The sequence below is a fragment of the Meriones unguiculatus genome, chromosome 21, assembly GCF_030254825.1.
Source record: "Meriones unguiculatus strain TT.TT164.6M chromosome 21, Bangor_MerUng_6.1, whole genome shotgun sequence".
Classification (NCBI taxonomy): Eukaryota; Metazoa; Chordata; class Mammalia; order Rodentia; family Muridae; genus Meriones; species Meriones unguiculatus.
Window position 1 is genome coordinate 19,339,762 of NC_083368.1, and position 21,529 is coordinate 19,361,290.

Here is a 21,529-nt window from a genome sequence, read left to right on the forward strand (position 1 = left end):
GAGGGCCCAGCCCATGGAGGGTGGTGCTATCCCTGGGCTGGTGGTCCTGGGTTCTATAAGAAAGCAGGTTGAGGAAGCCAAGGAAAGCTTCCCTCTATGGCCTCCGCATCAGCTCCTGCTTCCAGGTTCCTGCTCTGTTTGAGCGCCTGTCCTGACTTCCTCCGATGAGTGTAGGCCAAATAAACCCTTTCCACCCCAGCTTGCTTTTCGGTCATGGTGTTTTCACCACAGCAGCAACAGAAACCCTAACTAAGACAAAACCATACAGTGTTACGTTTACATGGCTGATGCAGACTAGCATGCTTTAGCAGTTGTTTACCGTCTGTTTTAGTGGCCTTGGGACCTGCACTGAAGCAATTTACCAATTAACTCTCAAGTCCATGCTTTGCGCTCAGAAGATAATCCTTTGATTGCACTGCAGTTGAACTCAAGAGAATTGCCATCACTACTTTCCATGCCTTCCCCGACCCATGAGTTTGTATTTCTTCCTATGAATTTATTCCTTCAGATCTATAAATGTGTTCAATTGACTCCTTTCCTAAAAAAAAAAAAAAAAAAAAAAAAAAAAAAAAAAAAAAAATATTCTCAGGCTTGTATGTGCTGTCAGCCTTCTTGACACCCTCTCACACCTGCCCTCAGACACACTCAAAGGGTGCTCTGAGCAGCCTCTGCTGAGATGTTCCGATGGCACAAGGCAACTCACGAGTCCCGAAACAGAATGCATCAGTTCTTTTCTTCCGTATCCTGTCCAGCGCTCTCTTCCTGGTGTATCCAGCTGGTAGTGAGGGGCACCATCATTTACTCAGTCACTTCAGCCAAGTATTTGGAAATGATCTTTGTTCCTCACGGCATTTTCTTTTTCAGGCTGGTAATCTCACGTTCTCTTTTTCTCTTCATTTCTCTCTTACTCACTGGTGTTATTGAGGCTCCTTAACTGGTCTCTCAACATCTACCATTTTTCACTTGCCCACCAGAGTTCTTCAAATGCCATATGTCTTCCTGTCATTCCTGGTGTCTTCTAGGGCCAGCAAGATGGCTTAGTGAATAGAGGCACTTGCCTCCCAGCCTCACTACCTGAGTTAGATCTCAGAGGGCCCACATGGAAGGAGAGAACTGACTTCTTTGACTTGCCCTCTGATCTCCACACACCTCCTGGCTCTAGTCTTGTTGCTGTGTTACTCTGCAATCTAAGCACAAAACATAATCTCTGGCTTTGCTCCCCATAACTTCTCTGTGTAGGACTCCTCTGCTTTGTCCCTGCCAAGTGTTGTCCTCCTCAGTCTCAGCTTGGATTTGATTTCTTCCAGTGGGCTTCCTTTGATCTGTTCTCTGCATGCTCCAGAGTCACAGAGACTTTCTGCCATGATAATCTCTAGTTCTGTTCTCTAGAAATTGGATATCTATATTCATGATGTTTTGCTTCTTGCTCCCAACCACACCTCACTTGAGCTGCCTACCTATGTCCCCAGATGTTGACCGTGGCCTTTTTCTCTATACTCTCAGTAAGTCATAGTAGCAACACTGAGGCTTTTTCAATACCAGTAACAATGATACTGATTTCTAACTCCACTAGCATTCGGAATTTTAAGAATTTAATTTCCTAGAATGTGGCAGAAAGGATTGAAGAAAAAGAACATTTCAAGAAAAGGGCATAAACATGAATGAATGAATGAATGAATGAATGAATGGGCACTGAACATGTAACCATTATTCACTCAAAGCAATTAAAGCTCTGTCTTAAAGCCCAACAGTCAGAGTGAGGGTGGGGACAGGAAAGAAATCATTATAGCAGGCACCAAGGGTTGCCTCTGTGACCCTGGAGCACGCAGAGAACAGATCAAAGGAAGCCCACTGCACTTGTTTGATACAAGGGCAACTTCCTAATGATCTAGCCCTCCCCAAAATGGAACAGAATGTCTTTCAGTCCACAGACCAGAGCTGCATAAACATCGCTTTTAATGGAGACATTTTATACCCTGGCCTCCTTTCTCCATCTGCAAACAGTTCGGTCACGCTGTGCATCTCTCTCTCTCTACCCCTAACTCCTCCCAACAAGGAGCATTACTGAATAGAAGGTCTGGGGAAAAGAACCGGGACACCAGCTCAGGTCCTGCCCCCTGCTGCTCCGAAACAAACGCAGGACGGATGTGTCTGGTCTGTCCCGGGGGGGGGGGGGGTCGACACGTATTCACCTGTGCAGTGACTGAAGGCTGACACTTCTGACTTGTGAACAGAAGAATCAAGTCCCGTCTTGATCACTGGTCCTAAAACAATCATTTCCTCTCAACAGGGTCTGAGCATTTTACAGCTTTCTACTTCACCCTCGGTTTCAAATGCAGTTGAGGAAGAGGGATCTCTGCTGCTCTCTAAAACTTAAAGAATATCTGTAAAGATGGTGTCCTGGCAGAGCGGCTGGACATAGCATGCTGAAGTTGTTCTTAATGCAGAATTCTGGGATCTAACAAATTTTCATCTACTTGTAGGACTTTCTAACTTCATTCCTCGCTGCCATTTAAAACCAATGATTTCACCAGGTGTGGTAGAATCCCCGCACTTCTGGGAGGCAGAGGCAGACAGAGTTCTAGGAGTCTGAGGCCAGCCTTGTCTACAAGCTAGCAAGTCTAGGACAGCCAAGGCTACCCCAGAGAAACCCTGTCAAAACAAAGCAAAACAAAAACTCAATGATTCCGAAGTTACATTCCTCTATTCCTCAACATAGCTTACTTATCAAAAATTGCTGTACGTGAGATGTGTTTGTATCAGAGAAGTAAAGGGCCCCCTCAGTAGGTTTGTCCCTGGTTCCTTCTGCTGCATCCATGGAATTTGAGCATGGTTACCATCTTGTTTTCTAGACTCTCTCACTTACCAGTTCCCCATTCTTTCACTTGTCCTGTGATAGTTTCTAGTCTCGTCCCTTCATGGATTTCGAAAGGTGTTTGTTCCTCATAATGTTGGTTGACCCATGCCTCCCTGCTCCTCAAGTCCGAGCTGGCCAAACGTTCCGAAGGGCAGGGGAGATGATCTCTAGGCAACAGCTTGCCTGGATGACTTCTGCACTGACAGTGGATTCTCCCCTTGTCCTGGCCCTGTTGTGAGAGGAAACTACAAGTAGCCACGTCGTTTAAGTGTTACACCGTACAGGGTCAGATTCAGTGGAGAAAGCAGCACCCTTGGGTGTCTCTTGGGTATCAAGGTTCGAATTAATCATCTTGCATAGGAAGCACTCTCTCAGTTGGACATACTTTGATCACTTAGGTTGTAGCAGCAGTTCTAGCTTGCCTTATGGAGGAGGGTTGCCTCCTAATGCTGTTTCCAAAACGAAACACTTTGGCAAGGCAGTGCCGTGTGAAAAGCACACTGTGCCGAGACTCTTAAGCCCGTGGAATCTTATTCCCACTGAGAGCCACTGTGTTCTTGGACTGCTTGTCACTCTGGCTGAATGAAACACACACCATTTTCCATCTCAGCCCTCTTCAACTTTGTTTTGTCCTTCTTCTCTCCCTACAATATTGCTGACCTGTTTCGTTTTTTAAAGATTTTTCTAATTTATTTTCCAGTTCCATCACTAAGCTTCCTTCCTCTTCCAAGCACCGTTTCACACTCACTAGTGCCCACAGCTAGAGAAAACATTCCAAGTGTGATGTGACTCACGTGGCGTCCGGTACCAGTCTCATCCTCAGAACGGGCTTTCCCACAGCTGAGGATCTGTGACCCAGGCTCGGCATCGACCCAGTGACCAAGTGACCCTTGTGCAGCTCCACTGACCTTCCTACGGTTTGATGTGACATGATGAAACCTTGCTTCACTGCTGACTCTCTCTCATAAGTCACCGCCAGGGACAGCTTCCTCTTGAGCTGCATCTCTCAGCCATGCCCAGTGTGGCATAGCACCTGCCACCTACCGTGTCCAACTTGAAAGCGTCACTCATTCATCCCTCTTGCACTGTTAACTACTCCTCCACACCCCAAATTCCCTTGGTAAATGGTGTGCCTCTTACCACTCACGTTCGAACGCCCTAGACTTATTATGTACGTACGTACGCATATATATGTTCTTATTCAAATTAAGTCACCCTAGACTTCCTATTTACATACATGTTTATATAGAAAGTGTTTTTTGTCTTTTTCATTATTTTGTATTTTATGTGTGTTCGTGATGTGTGTGTGCGTGTGGTGGGGTCGGGCTGGGGAATTTACACGCCACATCATGGCTGTGGAGGCCACAGTGCAATGTTATAGTGGGTTCTTTCTTTCCTTCTTTCCTTCCTTCCTTCCTTCCTTCCTTCCTTCCTTCCTTCCTTCCTTCCTTCCTTCCTTCCTTTCTTTCTTCTTTTGCATGTTTTCCAAAGATCAAGCTAGGTTGCTCAGCTTGTGCTGTCGCTGCCCGCCAGCACCATCAGAGGCCACCTGCCCTAAGATGGTGATGGTCATGTAGCCTGGGTGTCTGCCATAGCCTGCATTCCTGCCCCGCGTCTCAGGAGCCCTCAAATCTGCAATGACAGATCTGATCCCTCTCTCAAAAGGCAGCTGTTTTTGAAGGGCTCATTTGACCTTTACAGTGACTGTCAGCTTCTGCCTTTGTCCCGAATGTAAATGCCACTAAGGGACTCAAATGTTAGCGCATCTCTATTACCCTATTTCCACGTTTTCTGGCATTTGTGCAGTGGCGAAAAGCACGCAAAAATAAGTATTTCAGTAGATGTTTGCCTTGTCAGATTTACCATGTCTCCGTTAACCATCTTCACAGCTCTGCATTGTGTCAGGCACTACTATACATTCACCTACCCCTGACTGCCTAGCCACTGGTGCCTAGTGGTAGTGTAACTGAGTACATTATTTTGTATTGTTAGGTTGCTTAAACATGGTGTCCCTGACATCAGCTTTATCTATATTTTAAGATCAGAAACCTGGACAGCAGGGAGATTAACGTGCACACTGGAAGCTGGGCATGGTGGCATTCACCTTTGATCCCAGGACTCAGGGAAGGCAGAGGCAGGCAGATCAATGTGAGTTTGAGGCCAGCCTGGTCTACAAAGCAAGTCCAGGGCAGCCAAGGCTACACAGAGAAACCCTGTCTCATAAAAACCAAAACCAAAACCAAACCAAACAAACAAAAAAAAGTGCATACTGCAAACCACATAGCACCTTAACCAGGTCAGGCGGCTCTAACAAGCACCGGAGCCTGACCTCCCAAGCTGGAACAACGAACATTGGTTTCATGGCATTGGGGGCAAGGAAATCTAGGTCAAGGAGCTGCTTTTCTGCCTACGGTGGTATCCAGGAACCCTCATAAGGGACAGAGGAAGCCTGGGTGATTCTTCCCTTTGTTTCCTTCCTTAAAAATTTAAGTCACATTGATTTTGGGGAGGCACTTTGTGCCACAGGATGTGGAGGCCAGAGGAGAGCTTGCAGGCGTGGCTTCTCTCCTTCCACCACCTGGGTCCTGGAGATGGACCTCAGGTGCTCAGGCTTGGCAGCAAGAGCCTCTATCTGCGGAGCCATCTCATTGGACCCAGAGATGTAGCCCAGGATGGGCTAGAACTTGTGACCCCCTGCCCACGTCTCTTCAGGGTATCCTACTATGCATTCACTACAGAAAAAATTCTTCTACGAGACATTTGTGTCCAAGTTCTACAAAGACTCATTTATTTGAAATAAAATTTTGCTCAAAAAAGTAAACCTCGGTGGGTTAATAAAACCCTCCCCCCTTTTCATTAAAAATTAAAATGGACCAGTAGAAGGTCAAAAGTTTTTGCTTGATGTTGAAACTAACAATTTCTTCTTACACGATATCTAATGTCAAAAAAATATAACAACACCTTGACTTCCAGACACTTAAGGGAGGAATTTAACATCTCAAAGAGATAAACTTCCAAGAATAAAATGCTTAACAGTTAAACAATCTGCCCCCATGGATTAATTGTGTGTTCTATTTAAGCTTAATCTTTTAAAGTGTTAAATATTGATATAGCAGCTGCACTGTTCTTAGCCATTATCTTGTTCTGCTTGCCCAAACTAGGATATTCTATAGAGGTTATTTTTAATGCTCCATTTCTGCTGCAGAAATAACATTCTAAGAATGAAAGTAAGTTTTTATGCCAGCCAGGGATACATGGTGAGACCCTACTTTAAAAATAAGATAATGTAACTGTGCTAGCTAATTTTATGTCAACTTGACACAAGCTAGAGTCACTGAAATGGAGGGAACTTCAGTGAAGAAAAATGCCTTCATAGGTCCAGGTGCACGACATTTTCTTCATTAGTGATTGATGAGGCAGGGCCCAGTGCATTGTGGGTGATGACATCCCTGGTCTGGTGGTCCTGTATTGAGCAAGCCAGGGCAAGTAAGCCAGTAGTTAGCACTCATTTACGGCCTCTGCATCAGTTCTTGTCTCCAGGTGCTGGCCCTGCTTGATCGAGTTCCTGTCCTGACTTCTTTTGATAATGAACTGTGATGTGGAAGTGTAAGCCTAATAAACTCTCCCCTCCCCAAGATGTTCTGGTCGTGGTGTTTCCTCACAGCAATAGTAGCCCTAACAGGGAAAATAATGAACATGCATTTCTTCTCATGTTTGTGCCCTCAGAAAGAAAAACTGATGGATGGATTAATGCCTAAGCTTCCAGACTGTGTTGGTCCTTTTCCTTCCTAATTTAAGTTTATTCTCAGGGAAATGCTTAGTTCATTTTGCTCAGAGACTCAGGGTGGGAGGCTTAGAAACAACAGAAATTTATTTCTCACAGTTCTAAGGGCTGAGAAATCCAAGATTAAGGACAAAAATCAAAAATCAATATTAATTAGTACATACTAGTTATACTTAGTAAATACTATTATTGCTTTTTTTTTTCAAATTACATTCAAAGACTTTTTCTTTAATACTTTTATTACCCAGAAAGACATTAACTGCATGTACTCTAGGACCCCCTCCTTTTTTTTTTCCAAAACCCCTCTCTCCCCCGCTTTTTTTTCCTTAAAAAATGTGTTCCCAGCTTTCAGATGCTACGTTACTCTTCCCAGGCCCTTGTGGCTTCTTCTTCATATTTGTTCATTCTGTATATTTGATCCTATGTTAATCTGGGTTGTTCCCAGAAAGAATGTTGTGGCTTGGATAGGAGATGCCTCTCAAAGACTTGTTTATTGGAGGCTTGGACCTCAGTGCCATTTTTAGAGAGGCAACTGTATCAAGATGGCTGTAACTACCAATGGATTAACCTTAATGAGACATTTAGAATTGACTACTATTATAATTCCAGAACAGTAGGTAAACTATTGCTTACCTTTCTCTTTAACAGGCAAAATTAAAAATGTTAAAAAATGACAAAGTAAGTTTGTCAAACATTACATTATAAGGGGAAAGAGAGAAAAAAGATATTAGAGATATGCAGAAATGATACAGATGTAGACAACTTAATGCATATTCATAATGTTAGGATTTAGATATGATGTTTTTCCCGGTCTTCCCCCTGCCATTAATGTAGTCATGATTGCAACCTGATGGCTGACATAATCAGTGTGTTAATTCCCTGGTAGATTTGTAATTTGATGTTGTTGTTAGGAGATGATGAAAGTTTCATAGGTAGGACTAGGGCTACACATTGTCCTCAGCTCCCTGTCTCTGCTTTCCGGCTATCGTGAGGTGAGGACCTTACCCTTGTTGTCATGGTTGTCTCACCACAAGCCGTGTGGGTGGAGTGAGCTGGTCATAGACTAAAGTCAAGAGCCAACATCAAGCTTTCTCCCGGAAATGGCTTTTCCCAGGTGTTTGTCTCAGTGATGAAAAGGCTGACTAGCAGACATAGCAAAGAGTAACTAACTGACCATGAAGTTGTAGCTGGCATTTTCAGCACCTTTGCCCCGCTACTTAGCCTGCGTTCTCTTTGTCCTCAGTGAGCACCTCAGGTGGTTGTCACTCCTGGGTCATTTGGAGTTCTGGGATTGGGTCCTTGTAGTTTTCCATCGCGTTATCCTCGTAGGACATGGTTAGGCTGGAGGCGGCCACAGGGTGTCTTATATTCCTGACATTCTTCTCCTTACGGCTGTCATGGGACAGAAGGCCCAGGGCAAGGAATGCTCCCACGAGGAGACTGGACTGCCTACCACGCTGCCACATCTCTGAATCGCTAGACAAAGAAGGGGCTACTGTGCTGCAATGGCTACCAAGGAGAAAGTGGCCTTCTGTCCCATGACAGCCATAACACTTCAATGTTTTGTTACATTTGGCTTCCTTCCCATCAAGATAAAGGAGCTTTTCTGTGTCTTCACCCTTGAGGCTCTTGGTGACAGAAGTGAGTCATAGGCCTACTTGACTGCTGGATCCAACTGTCAGAGAGAAATTCTGGTGGCCTAAAGGAAATCAAGGGACGTTTTTTGTTTTGTTTTGTTTTTACCTCCCCTCTTTTCATCTCTTACTGTTTGTATTTTACAAGTCTTAAGAAGCTGATGAGAACCCCTTCAGCAGTTTCACTGAGTAACCTGAATGTCTGGTTCTCAGAGAAGGACTTGGTTGGTAGAGAACATTTGTATACTCTGGCTGTTTGTCATCTTGCACAAGCTAGATCCATCGGGGGTGAAGGACTCATTATTGAAGGATCGTACCTATGTGAGTCTGTGGAGCATTTTCTTGATTAATAACAGTTGGAGGAAGGCCCAGCCCACTATGGGTGAGGTCATCCCTAGTCAGGCCATTCTCCTGGTAAAAGAAAGCAAGCTGAGTAAACCACGGGGAGCAGGCCAGTCAGCAGTGTTTCTCCGTGGTCTCTGTTTCAGTTGCTGCCTTGGCTTCCCTCACGGATGGTCTGTGACAGGACATATAAGTCAAATAAACTCTCCCAAAGGTTCTTTGTTCATTGTATGATAGCAATGGAAAACAAACTATGATAGTTATTCAGTACTACAGGTACTTCAGAGATGCATAAGTTATGCCTAATTTGAAGATTTACACTGTAAGTTTTCCTCCTCTACAATGGGAGTTGCGTCTGGATTTTTTTGTTTGTTTGTTTTCTATTGTGTTTACAAGCAAGAATTCCTCACATGCTATCCATTAGTAACTATACAGTCTAACAAATAAAAGGGGAGGGGTGTCTCTGGTACTGCCAAGAGATCTGTCAGGAAGCCCTCCTCTTGTGAGCTAGCTTCTACAGTCCAGCGTATGGTAACTCTGCTTGGCTTCTCCCCAGTTCTTGCTGGCCCCATGTGCGACACTCGTGCCGACACCCTGCTACCAAGCTCATTCCAGAAGATGGGAGAAGAAAGTTAGTTCTTATGAACATCACACTTTTTTCCCCCCCTGCATGGAAAGTATTGCATTTTTTAGCAGAGAATCATGGAATCTTAAACTCAGAGCTTCTGGTCCAGAAGGTGCCCAAGGTCTTTCTTTACATTTTTTGTCATTGAGGATCAACTGTCTGATGTGCTTCTGTGGATAGCCAACATCCTACAGACTGCCTGTCATGAGAGAATCCTCATTATCTTCTGGGAGCTCCCCTCTCATTCACATGAGTCAGGAGGGAGGAAGATGGCTGTAGGCTTGAAAACTCTCAGACCCCTGGTTGACTCCTGCTGCCGCCTCTGTAACCTTCACTTGGGTCACGTGGTGCCCCAATCCACTTCAGTTTCCTGGGGGTGCTGGCTTCCTTGTACCCAGAGGTTCTTTTTTTGCCACTGTTGTTCTCCCCTTACTCAGGAGTTTTTTTTTTTCTCTCTCTCATCTTCTGTTTTCTTGTGACATCCTTCCATTCCTTTCTAGATGCTCTTTTGTCTCCTGAGACCCGAGGCACAGAGCAGGTGCTGAGGCTTTAACAGAGCGATAGCTCCCTAAGCACGGACGTCTGTGGTGTGCACTTTCCTTAAAACTCCTCTTTTTCTCTGTGCCGCATCTTGTCACTTTTCTGGCTTACACAAAGTAACTCAGCTGGGGATTATCTGTGGGATTAAGATGGAAAGTCTAGTTCTCCGCGCCGATATTCTTCCCTGGAGTTATATTGGCAACAACCAGTGTTGCATGTGGAATTAATTTCTAGTATTTCCAAGGGTTTTTGCATATGAACATTTGAAAATTCTTTGTATATTATGTAATGATGGCCCCATTCCTTAGGAGAAAGTAGAGGTTTGTGGTAAAGTGTAGGCCTGGAATAGCTTATTCCACACTGAAATATGGAACTTTTTTTTTTTTTTTTTTTTTTTCAAATATCTCTGGGACACTTCATATAGAATTAATGAGGTATGACGTTGTAAAATAGGCATCTAACAGGTAAATGTTAAATGAGGTAATAACTAAATGACTAATGCCCTGCACATTGGGAAAAGTGTCAAATGCACACATTGGGAAAGGCATTGTGGAGTCTTCTTTACTAGGTAAGCAACAATGCAGGGTATAGCTTTTAGGTGAAAAACCAAATCCATTTGTGCAAGAATTTAACATCTGAATAATGGGCAGGAGCCACTTAGATATGGGTGCTTTTGTTGTTATAATTAATAGCCCATCAGAACTTAGAGTTGAGAAAGACTTGATCCTAAAGGTGGGTAAAATAAACTAAATTTGCCAATAAAAACCATCTAGTAACGAGGCCGGAGAGGAGTCTCAGTGGCTGAAGGGCTCGAAAGCATGAAGGCCGGAGTTCAGATCCTCAGCACCCACCTGACAAGCTGAATGAATACTATGCATCCGTATCCCCAGGCTTGGGAAGGAAGACAAGCAGGCCCTGGAGAATCACTGGCCAGGCAGGCTAGCCAAAGTCTGGCCTCTAAGCTCACTGAAAGACTGTCATAAAGAAAGAAGTAAGCGGGCAAGGAAGACATCCTAATGTCAACCTTTTAGCGCTACATGTTGATGCACAGACACACACACACACACACACAGTGTGTATGTATAAGTATACTCCCCCATGACACAGTGGCAATGGCAGTACATAAACCAAAAGGGAAGGGTTTCCCTTCTTTTCCATATTTCAGTCTATGAAAGTTTTACACTTTGATGAAATGGGATTTATCTTTCCCTGTGTTGCTTGTGCTTCTGAGATCACAAAACTTACCTTTATGTTTTCCCCTAAAAATTTTATAGTTTTGGTTCATGGAGTAAATTTGTTTTTATATGGAAAGAGGTATAGAAGTGTGTCTGATGTCCATGCCTTTATATTTGGGTGCCCACTTTATTGAGCAACTGTTCTTCCACCACTGAATTGTTCGGTTTCCTTGCTGAACATTAATTAGCCATAGATGTACGTGTCTGTTTCTCGACTCTCCCTTCCGTCCCATGGTCTGTATGTCTGTTCTGTGACTTAGTGTTTTGGTTGTTGCAGCTTTTAGTAAGCCTGAAGTCGGGAAATGTGGCCTCTCTGACTGTTGTTATTTAAAGCTGTTTTGACTGTTTGAGACTTCTTACAATTCCATGCAAATCTGAGGATTTTGGCTTCAGTTTTACAAAAAAGAGCCTTTGGAAATTTGACAGACTTGATTGAATCTGTAGACTTCAGATAGACTTAACATCTTGGTATTTTTATTGTTTGTATTGTCTGTTCTTTGGATAATTGGTGGGATTCTCTTGTATAGGTCTCAGTTGTACAGATCTCACCAACAGTTATAAATCCTGGTTTAGTTCCTCTTGTGTTCTTATTGTGTCTTCCAATTCACAGACACGGACTCTGGCTCACTTTATTTCATCATGTTCCATACCTGTCAAGTGCGCTTCATCATTTTCAGTGTGGATACTACTTTTTTTTTTACCTCCTTAGTTGAAATTGTTCCTATGTCTTTTATTCAAAAGTGAGATCATAAGCTGTTTTAGACATGCAAAGAAATCTAAGGAACAGCAATGGGCTCCCCAGCTGATTTAGTCAGTAAAGCATAACAGACAGAAGTGTGTGACTATTGACATACTTGTGTTCTTATTTCATTTTACATGTAGTCGTAATTTTATAGACCGTTTTACTTCCTGCCTCTTTTAAAATTGAGTTTTAATCTCTGTGAGTTTGAGGCCAGCCTGGTCTACAAAGCAAGTCCAGGAAAGCCAAGGCTACACAGAGAAACAAAACCAAACAAACAAAAAAGGGCTTTTAACATTTTCCTGCTTTCATTTGTAGAAGATATACAATTTTCCTATTTCACTGATGACTCTTATTTTCAAAACATGAACTTCTTTTTATAAAACATGATCGTGTTCTTTGAAATTTCATGTGTCTGTGTACCGTGTCCTGGCACTCTCTCCCGCTGTGTTCAGTCTGTCCTAACTCCCTTCCATCCCTATGAACCCTGCACTAGCATCTCTACCAAGCCCCTTCTCCAGACTCAGGACTCTGGCCTTTGTTTTGTGACTCGTTTCATTTAATCGGAGACATCTGTGTGAGCACTAAGGTTGGAACTGCCCACTGCAGCCTGGTGGGGTCACTAGTGGACACACAACTGAAGAAGATGGCTCCCCTCTCACTGAGGAAATCAGTAGCAGACAGTTCTGCAGAGACACGAACTGCTCCATCCATGCCAAGGGTTGACAGGCCCGTTTTTTTTTTTTTGTTGTTGTTGTTGTTCAGACCCAGCACAGACATCTGCAGCTGCTGTGAGTCTGTGTCCTGCCCAGATGGAGTTATTCCCAGTCCTGCCCCTATCCTGCCGTTCTTACACGCTTCCTGCCCCTCTTCTGCAGTATTCTCCGAGAACACGGTATCAATATATTGATTAGGGATGGGCCCTCGGCCATCACTTATTACTATGAATCTCTGCTTTCCCCAGTGTTCACCAGAAAGAGAGGATTCTCTGATTAAGGCCAAGAGTAGGATTTATGTATGAGTATAAACAGGAATGTTGAGAAGGCAGTTTGAAGAGTGTGGAGCGCTTCCTGAGTTTTCATTTCATCCTCAGACTCAAGGGCTTCTTCGTAGTGTTTAAACTGAAGCATGGCCCTTGAGGCACACTTTCTAATAAGACCAATATGAATGGACATATTTTCTTCCCGAACAAAAACCGGATTTAGAATATTTTAGTCCCGATTACTGTCTTTCCGCTCTTAGGCTATTATCCTCTAGTGTTTAATTTCTTTAAAATTTGAGGGGTGGGGGAGAGTGTGCAGGTGCTGAAGGGGCCAGGAGAGGGCAGTGTATCCCCTGGAACGGAAGTCACAGGCAGTTGCAAGCTACTCGGACCATTCTTAACTGCTGAGCCATCTCTTCAGCCCCCAATCTAATGTTTTAGTTATACTACTGCTTTACAAGGTTATTGTCTTTAGTTATATACACGTGTTAGATTCTTTGCTCATCCTAAGCTCTTTGTATCCCTCCCTCCCCCCGCCCTTTTGGGAATTTCAATAGTCTTCGGAAATTTTCTTTGTGGTCATTCCTGAGTTGTACATTACGGAACGTGGCTCCTGAGATCGCTGCTTATCTTCTGATTCCTGCCCTATGTATATATATTATTCGCCCTGTGATGATTACTGCTAACTGTCAGCCTGACAGGATCTGGGATCATCTCAAAGGCTCATCTCCAGACACACCAGCGAGGGATTATTTTGCGGCTCGAGTACCTGTGAGGGATTATGTTAATGAGGTTAGCAGGGGCAGGGAAGAACCATCCCACAAGCGGGAGGTGAGCTTCCAGCTCTGTGGTTCCTGGACTGCATGGAAAAGAGAAAAGCTGGCTGAGCACGCGCATTCACTTCCCACTCCTCACTGACTGTGGGTGTGACGTTGACCAGCTGTCTCGGGCTCTTGTATCATCTTCCTGCCAGAGTAGATTACATCCTGGCTCCCACAGTCACAACTTCCTGCCCTGAGGGACTGTATCCTGATAACCATGAGCCAACATACGCTTTCTTCTTTAAATTGCTTTTGCCAGGGTCTTTTATCAGCAGGAAAAGAACTCAGACACCATCCAAGTACAATTCCTTTGTAAGCAATTTATCTCTGGTTACATTACAATTTTGTTGTTGTTGCTTTTGGCTGTTTGCAATTTCATTATCCCATCAGATTTTTTTTTCTAGAACATTTTAATTTGTGGTTATTCTGTGAAGATGTATATTAGACTTTTTCATGCTATGTAACATGTCTTCTTGACTCCTTTGTCTTTTATATTTTCTAATCTGTTTGTGCTTTATTTTTCTAAATTTTTTTCATAGTTGCTTACTTTCTACTGTTTTAACTCATCTATTGAGTTTTACATTTCACAGGAATTTTAGTTTTAAAGATTTCTGTGTGTGTGTGTGTGTGTGTGTGTGTGTGTGTGCGCATGTGCATCCAAGCACACGTGGACATGCTCAGAGTCCAGAGGGCATGGGATCCTCCAAGATCTGGAGTCACAGCAGCTGTGAACTGATGTGGGTGCTGGGAATGGAACTGAGGTCTTCTGAAAGAGCAGCACAGGCTCTGAACCACTGGGGCCATCTCTCCTGTTCCAATTTAGTTTTTAGGCTTTTATGTTTTTGAAAGTATCTTTTTTAAGATTGTCACCTTCCCTGAATTTATTATCTTAAGCCATAAAGGTTTTGTAATCACAGTCTAAGATGCTGTTGTTTTCATCTCTGTTCATTCTTGTTGGATTTTTTTCCCCTTCATGTTCCACATTTTTTTTTTTTTTTTTTTTGTTAACCTTTAATCCCAATTTAGGAAGGCAGAGACAGGAAGATATTTGCAAATTCAAGGCTAGCCTAGTTTGTGTATCAAGTTGCAGGTCAGCCAGAGATGCACAGTGAGATTCTGTCTCAAATCAAACAAACTAAAACAAAACAAACAAATAACAAAAAAAAAATTATGTAGTATAGAGCACATCTTTAGAAAAGGATGACATTCCACCGTGTGATAAAAGGCAGCAGCTGATAAAGTCTTAGACTTCAGATAAATCCCTCCCTTGAGAGCTACCTCTAGCCCTTAAATGTCTTCTTCTCTAATATGCAGAAGACATTGCTGTTACTAACACACACGAAAGAACTACAACCAAAAGTCATATATCATCCTAAAGTATTTCTCTTTCCTCTGCGTTTAGATTTTCCTGTACCTCACGTTGAAAGAATTGCTTGTGTGTGGCCAAGTGAACCGCTCCTGGATGTCGATGGTACAGAGACGCTCCTTGTGGAATGCCGTGAGTATGGGTGCAGGAAGGGCGGTGGGAATGGGCTTACGCACAGCCCTACAGCAGAACTGCCTTCTTCCCTGCTCCGCCCTCCCTTCTCTGTGGCCACCACCAGAAAGCACTCTCTGTGTTTTTGGTTTGTCTGTTGGTTGGTTTTGGTCAGCACAAACCTGAAGGAAGAGGTAAAAAAGAGAGAATAACATTATCTTAAGAGCTATATCAGGATTTTCTTCCTTCCTTCCTTCCTTCCTTCCTTCCTTCCTTCCTTCCTTTCTTTCTTTCTTTCTTTCTTTCTTTCTTTCTTTCTTTCTTTCTTTCTTTCGTATTTGGATTTTAAATTATAAATGGTGGGATATGTAAGCTGGATATTACTTTTATTTTTTAAATAATGTATTGGATATTATTTTCATATTGAAGCAGAGCCCCATTTTTGTTGGATGAGCTATGCCCCATCCTTGTTTCCTTATTTGTGTTCTTATTCCTGCTGATGAGCCCAGGCTCAGTCTGTGATGAGCTCTTGACTCTAAGAAAGAAACTTTTCAAAGAAAAAAAAAACAAAATAAAACTGTTTGAGCTAGGCATGATAGTGCGTCTCTTTAATCCCAGCACTCAGGAGGCAGAGGCAGGCAGATCTCTGTGAGTTCAAGGCCAGCCTGGTCTAAATAGTAAGTTCAGATCAGCCAAGGATATATAGTGAGACCTTGTCTTAACCCCTCCCCCAAAAAATAAAAGAAGAAAAAAAATTTCATGATATTATTTTTTATAATTACTTTTTGCATACGGGTCTTTTGCCCACATGTACGTCTAAGACCATGTGCATGCCTGGCACCTGCAAGGCCAGAAGAGGGCATTGTATTTTTTGGGACTGGAGTTACCAAAGCCATTGTGTAGCACACGGCTTCTGGGAATGGAACCTGGCTCCTTGAGGAGAGCAACCAGTGCCATCTGAGCCATCTGCCCAGCCCCAAGGGGGAAAAACAACTTAGAGCATAGGATTGGTAATGACCATCTCATAGCCCATAACTATAAGGTTAGTTCTGAGAAAGAGGCATGTCCTTACTGAACTTGGCTGTTGACGCGTAGAACTGATGAGAGCAGCTGTTAACATGGACTTTGAGTAGAAAGGGCTGATTGATAAACAAGAAAATTAATGTATAAATAATGGTGATATTTTTAGCTGTATTGTTTGAAGCGCCCAAGGTTTGAACATCCAGTTTCTTATCTCAGTTTCTCATTGCCTGCATATTGCTGTGCCATTTTTAAACGGTCCCGGGGAAAGGCAGAGCTAAGAGGAAAGAGAACCCAAGGACACTCTCGATTCCGGCTTTGTTCTTCCCTGCCATGGGCTTGTTTTTCTACCCCTGTATCCAATGGGTCTCCGTTGACTTTTTCTATTTCCTGCCAGGCTTCTGCAGGATCAGTCTATTTGATATTGTGTAGGTGTTATTTTTTTTTTTCCTCTAGAACACTTATATTTAAGTTTTCTTTCTTTATGAGTTTTCTAGGAATACCCCCAAACAGCCATCACATAAATAAGAGATTAGTTACTTTTAAGCCATTTGTTCTCTGAGTGTGGTCCTGAGCCAATAGCATCAGCATCACAGAAGAGCTTGTCTGAGATGCACATTCCTAGGCTCACCCCACTCAGAGCTGGGAGCGCAGAGTAGCCATCGCAGCAGCCTGTCTTTACAATCCTTCCAGTCAGCAGAATAGTTGCAGGCTCTGGTTTTAGAATCACTTTGCTAAACTAAAACACAAGGCAGGCAATCTAACTTGTCAGCTCATTGGCGGTATTGCACAGACTGAGACCTGAACAGTAAAGTCGGAACTAGATGGAGTCCTGAATGGATGCACAGTCACGGAGTTGTAGTTTTCTGGTACACTGCCCACTCCACTCAGTTTCTGCGAAAAAGCGTAAAGATTTTGTATCTAGTGTCTGGACCCCTGGACACAGGTCAGTACATGGCCTCATCAGTCCTCCAGTTATTATCAACGAGGGAAAGTGGTGAAGTCACCTATGAACCAGCTGGAGAAAACAGGTGAAACAATGGCCACTGGACCTTGGCGGATGCCACAAGAGATCCTACTGAGGTTATAGCATCATGCAAGGGACATAAGAAGTCACCAAGGCATGTTGTATGCCTCATTTTTATAGTTGGCCATGAGACTTGTATGGGTGTCTTTGGAATGAGATGCAGAGTCATTTCCAGCTTATAAAAAGAGTGTAGAAATAATACCAGGATGATAATATTAAAAAAGACCCATTAGCCTAGATGTTGATGTAAGAAAATGCCAGGTAGTAACAGGAGTGTCTTGTGTGCAGTGTTAACAGTATCAAACAGACTTATGTCTATACCTTACACAGTTTGAAAGGTTTTTTATTTCCCCTTTTGTGAGGCTGGGTCATGGGTTTTGGATTAGTAACCAGTAATTGCAATTTAAGCTCAGGCCATTCACTGGGCATTATTCTAGGCAGTTAATCGGTGCTACCTCCATAGAGAGGCACTGCCGTGTTCCTCATTTCACATGTGAGAAAAACAAGTTAGTTACATCATAGGACTAATAGGACATGTCAGTAAGTGCCTGGGTTAGAATTCAAGCTGTAATCTGACTGTCCACAAAGTGTGCACTTAATTATTAGACGGTAATGAGGAAACCCCTCACCTGCCACTTGCTCTTCTCCTAAAGAGCAGCGCAAGACCTCTGCTCTCCAGGTTCTTCCAAAATAGAATCCTGAGTTCTGAAAAGCAACGCTTAGCAAAAGAATGGCATCAAGTAGCATTCATGAAAACAGTTTGTCCTTAAATTCATAGATAAAATTATGTTGTCCCTGGACTGAACTAGAGTATGTAGAATAGCTGGGCCACGTTGGTTCATGTATTCTTTTACTGTATTATGTTCTTTTGCCCCAAGTTCATCTCCTGTCCAGCCTTATGTTGTATGTTGCATGTATTTAATCAGTTTCATTGGAAGACATTAGGCTGACTCCATCTTTTGCTATTAAAATCTTGCTTCTTGTTCTTTTATACATGCACATGATTGGAAATTCTTAGAGGTCAGGGTTAGTTTCAGATTGACTGATAATCACAAAAGCATATGCAATTCAAGAATACAAGCTGTTACAAATTCTCTGAGTTCTCCCAGCTTTTTGATAGAGGAGATCGCACTGTTTTTCTACTTTGTATGTCTGAACTCACAAAAGATTGGATGTGAATGTACACGGAGAATATAGTTCAGTGGTGGAGTACTTGCTTGCCTAGCCTGTATGGGGATTTGATCCCCAACTTCAGAAAAAGCGCTACAAACTTTTATCCTGGTGTACTTTATCTCTGGCCGAATCTAATACCTTTGGAAGTGTGTGTGCAAAGATAGTCTTTATTTTTGGGAATTTGCACACCAGAGCACTCGGACGTTTTAGTATCTTTTTTTCTGTCTGGAACAACTCTACGGAGAGCTTCTGGTATATTTGATGCTTTAAGAATGTTTAAAAATGTTGTGCAAAATAGCCCTCTCACATTTCTTAATGCTTTTTACTTATCCCTTGTAGATCGATTTTTCCACAGCCAAAAACATCGGAGACAAATGTGTGGTGAAGACTCTACAAAAGTGGCGTCTAACGGTGCTGCGCTTGAACTTCCGAGGCTGTGTCCTGCGAACAAAGACTCTGAGATCAGTCAGTGAGTACGCTTGGCCCTCCTGCCCCATCTCCTGTCTCCAGCCATAGGAGAAAAATGCTAAGGAGACTTCAGTGTCATGAGATTGTAAGCTCCAGGAATCGGTCCTTTGACTGTACTTCTTGATCACTTTTTTTTCCCCTTTGTCTAGAATTCATGTATGTATCATCAGTTTTTCTGCTAAAGATATAAGAATATATTCTTATTTTAATGAAACCTTACAATAGGTAGTAACAGCATTCCTTCTCATCCCATCTCAAACATTCATTTGCTTATGGAAAGGTTCCTACTTTGTCAGTTTTTCTGAAATTATGTTGACGTATATATGATTTTTAAAATGAATGGCATTGGCATTATGCTCTTCTGGCTCCCACTTTCTCCCCACTTTAATCCTGAAGGTTTTAAGTACAGTTTTGTCTTACAGCATAGTGATGAACATGTTGGTTGCATTTTCTTGTATCTTGGAAATCTTTCCATATCACAGCATATAGATTTACTAAGCTCTTTTCAATGACTATAAAATAATCTCTGTATAATAGACGTACAAGAATGTATTTTTTTGCTTTATTGTTGAGGATTATCGAAGTTATTTCCCATTTTCCAAGGCTGCATTGTGCTTCCAGTGTGCTGTTTGTCTTTAACCTATGTGTTCTCTGAGGTTCACTTTTTTACTCACCACATATATTCCCAGAGAAAACAACGGGTTTCAAAAATTATTTAGCCAACTGATTCCAGATAATGAGAGAGAATTTCATGTTTGTACTTAATATCTTACTTTTGGATAAGTCTAACAATTGTAAAGGGAAAGTCAAATTACAGACATAGACACTAATACCCTCTATAAAACCTCAATTCATATGAAGAATTTCAATGTGAAAATGCTATACATATACCTTAATTCTTATCTTGAAACAATTGCAACGATGTGGATATGGTTTAAGGACATATGTACATGTAGTGACGTAAAAGACATGCATGAGAATAGAACACTTCAAATCAATGACAGGGGCCTGGAATGAGTTTGGTGAAACAGGGAGGAAAGAGTTCAAATGTATCTTTACATTTTTCTTCTACTAATGTAAAGACATTGTGGGAAAGGGACTCATTTAGATTGGTTGCTGCTGGTACGGAAGAAACTTAGAGCTCCATGAATTATATTGTACTGGAACACATGTTACACTTCCTGGTTTGCACAGTTTGACATTCCATTCTTAATCGTATTTGTTATTATGAGCAGATTAATGTCTGTGCATTCCTTCTCTTGTATCTTTTTCCTTATTTTCCTTTTGTTGCTTAGGCCCTCCTTTGGAGTGATGAGAAGGAGCACAGATATGTATAATTATGTGGCATTATGCTTGGATCCCTTTTTTATCCTTTCAATGAGAATAGTATTAATATTATTACACTCCTTAATTTCCCAGATATGCCTCATGTATAAACGTTGTTTTTATTTTTTTCAGATGAGTGGATGAGATGAGAGCCATTCTCAGGCTTTTCTAGCTCTTTCTAAACTCTCACTGGCTGGTTCAACTCAGTTGCTCTGTCCTAACCTCCTCTTTAAGCTGAAAGATTCAAGCTGGTTTCTCTTGGCTTCTGACTGAATTTCTCAAACTATTCTGGCAATATGTTTTAATCTTCTGCCTCCTTCTCATTCTCTAGTTTGTTCTGTCTTCACTGGTATCTAGCTTCTTCCCTTTACAACCTGTCTCTGTAAAACTATCCTGGTAAGAAAGTCTCAGTAAAAAAAAAAAAAAAAATTTCTCCCTCTCTCTTCCTGTACCCCTTCCTGTCCTGTTCTTGTAAGAGTTGGGCATATCCTGTCTCTGACTCATTCTGTCAAATCTTTCTCTGATTCATCACTTTGTCTGGCCCTCATTTAGACTTCACTTTCAAACATGGCTGCTTCCTTCTATAAACTACCTTACCTCCACTGTTTGGGATTAAAGGTGTGTACTAAGAGTGTGTCTGTATTCTAGCCAGATCATATAGCAATCCATAGCATGCCTGCATTCTAGCCGGATCACATAGACCTAGAACATCTTTGAATGTGATCTGTTGCCAGAGCATCCATGATGCTGGATTTAAATTCCTCTACTTCTTTCACCTTTCTGTTTAAGTTAAAAATTGTACACAGTCTAACTATTTCAACAGAAACAATTAGTAATCACACCAACAGTCTGAATGTCCTTACGAAGATCTGTTGATTCAATCATCCTTCATAACTACAGTCCTGATCATCTGTCCTTCAGCAAATGCCCATTTCAGCATAAAGGTTTTCCATTCTGCCAACCTGATGAATGATCTGCTCTTTTTTGAGCCAGTTTGTTGAGTTGTTCCATGCAGGGGGCATCAGTTTTCTGGGTCATCTGCTTTGCTATCTTTCTGCGTCTCCTCTTTCTTTGACTCTCACCTGAGATGTAGAAGCTTCTCTTATTCAGATCAGATTGCTATCAATTTGATGGAACCAATAGTCTTTCATCACCTCTGGAAATAGAGGCAAAATCTCTTACCGACTTTCATCTTGATGTTTAAACATCTTTAAAATATACAGGTTGATCTAACACAGTAATTTTTTTATACAACCCAGTGTCTTTCAGCCAATCTTATCCTCCCTTTCTGTTTATCAAGTTACAGTTAAATATTTATGAATCTACACATATCACAAACAAGCAAGCATTTCTTAACTTTTAAAGTAGACCCTTAGGCATTTGCATTCCATGCCTGGCTCCATGCCAGTGAGCTGGGGTTCTTACCAATTTAAGCACAGAAACAATCAAGCCATATTGTATATAATGTCAATATACAGT

General features: G+C 42.2%; 1 protein-coding gene across 1 annotated transcript in view; it reads left to right on the forward strand.

Annotated features, from left to right (window-relative positions):
• The window catches only part of Fbxl13 (F-box and leucine rich repeat protein 13), a 195,523-nt gene that overhangs the window by 48,168 nt on the left and 125,826 nt on the right, over window positions 1–21,529 (forward strand). Inside the window, exons 8-9 of the mRNA XM_060373954.1 lie at window positions 14,962–15,057; window positions 18,596–18,725. Coding sequence (XP_060229937.1) covers window positions 14,962–15,057; window positions 18,596–18,725 — 226 coding nt within the window. The remainder of the gene's footprint in view (window positions 1–14,961; window positions 15,058–18,595; window positions 18,726–21,529) is intronic.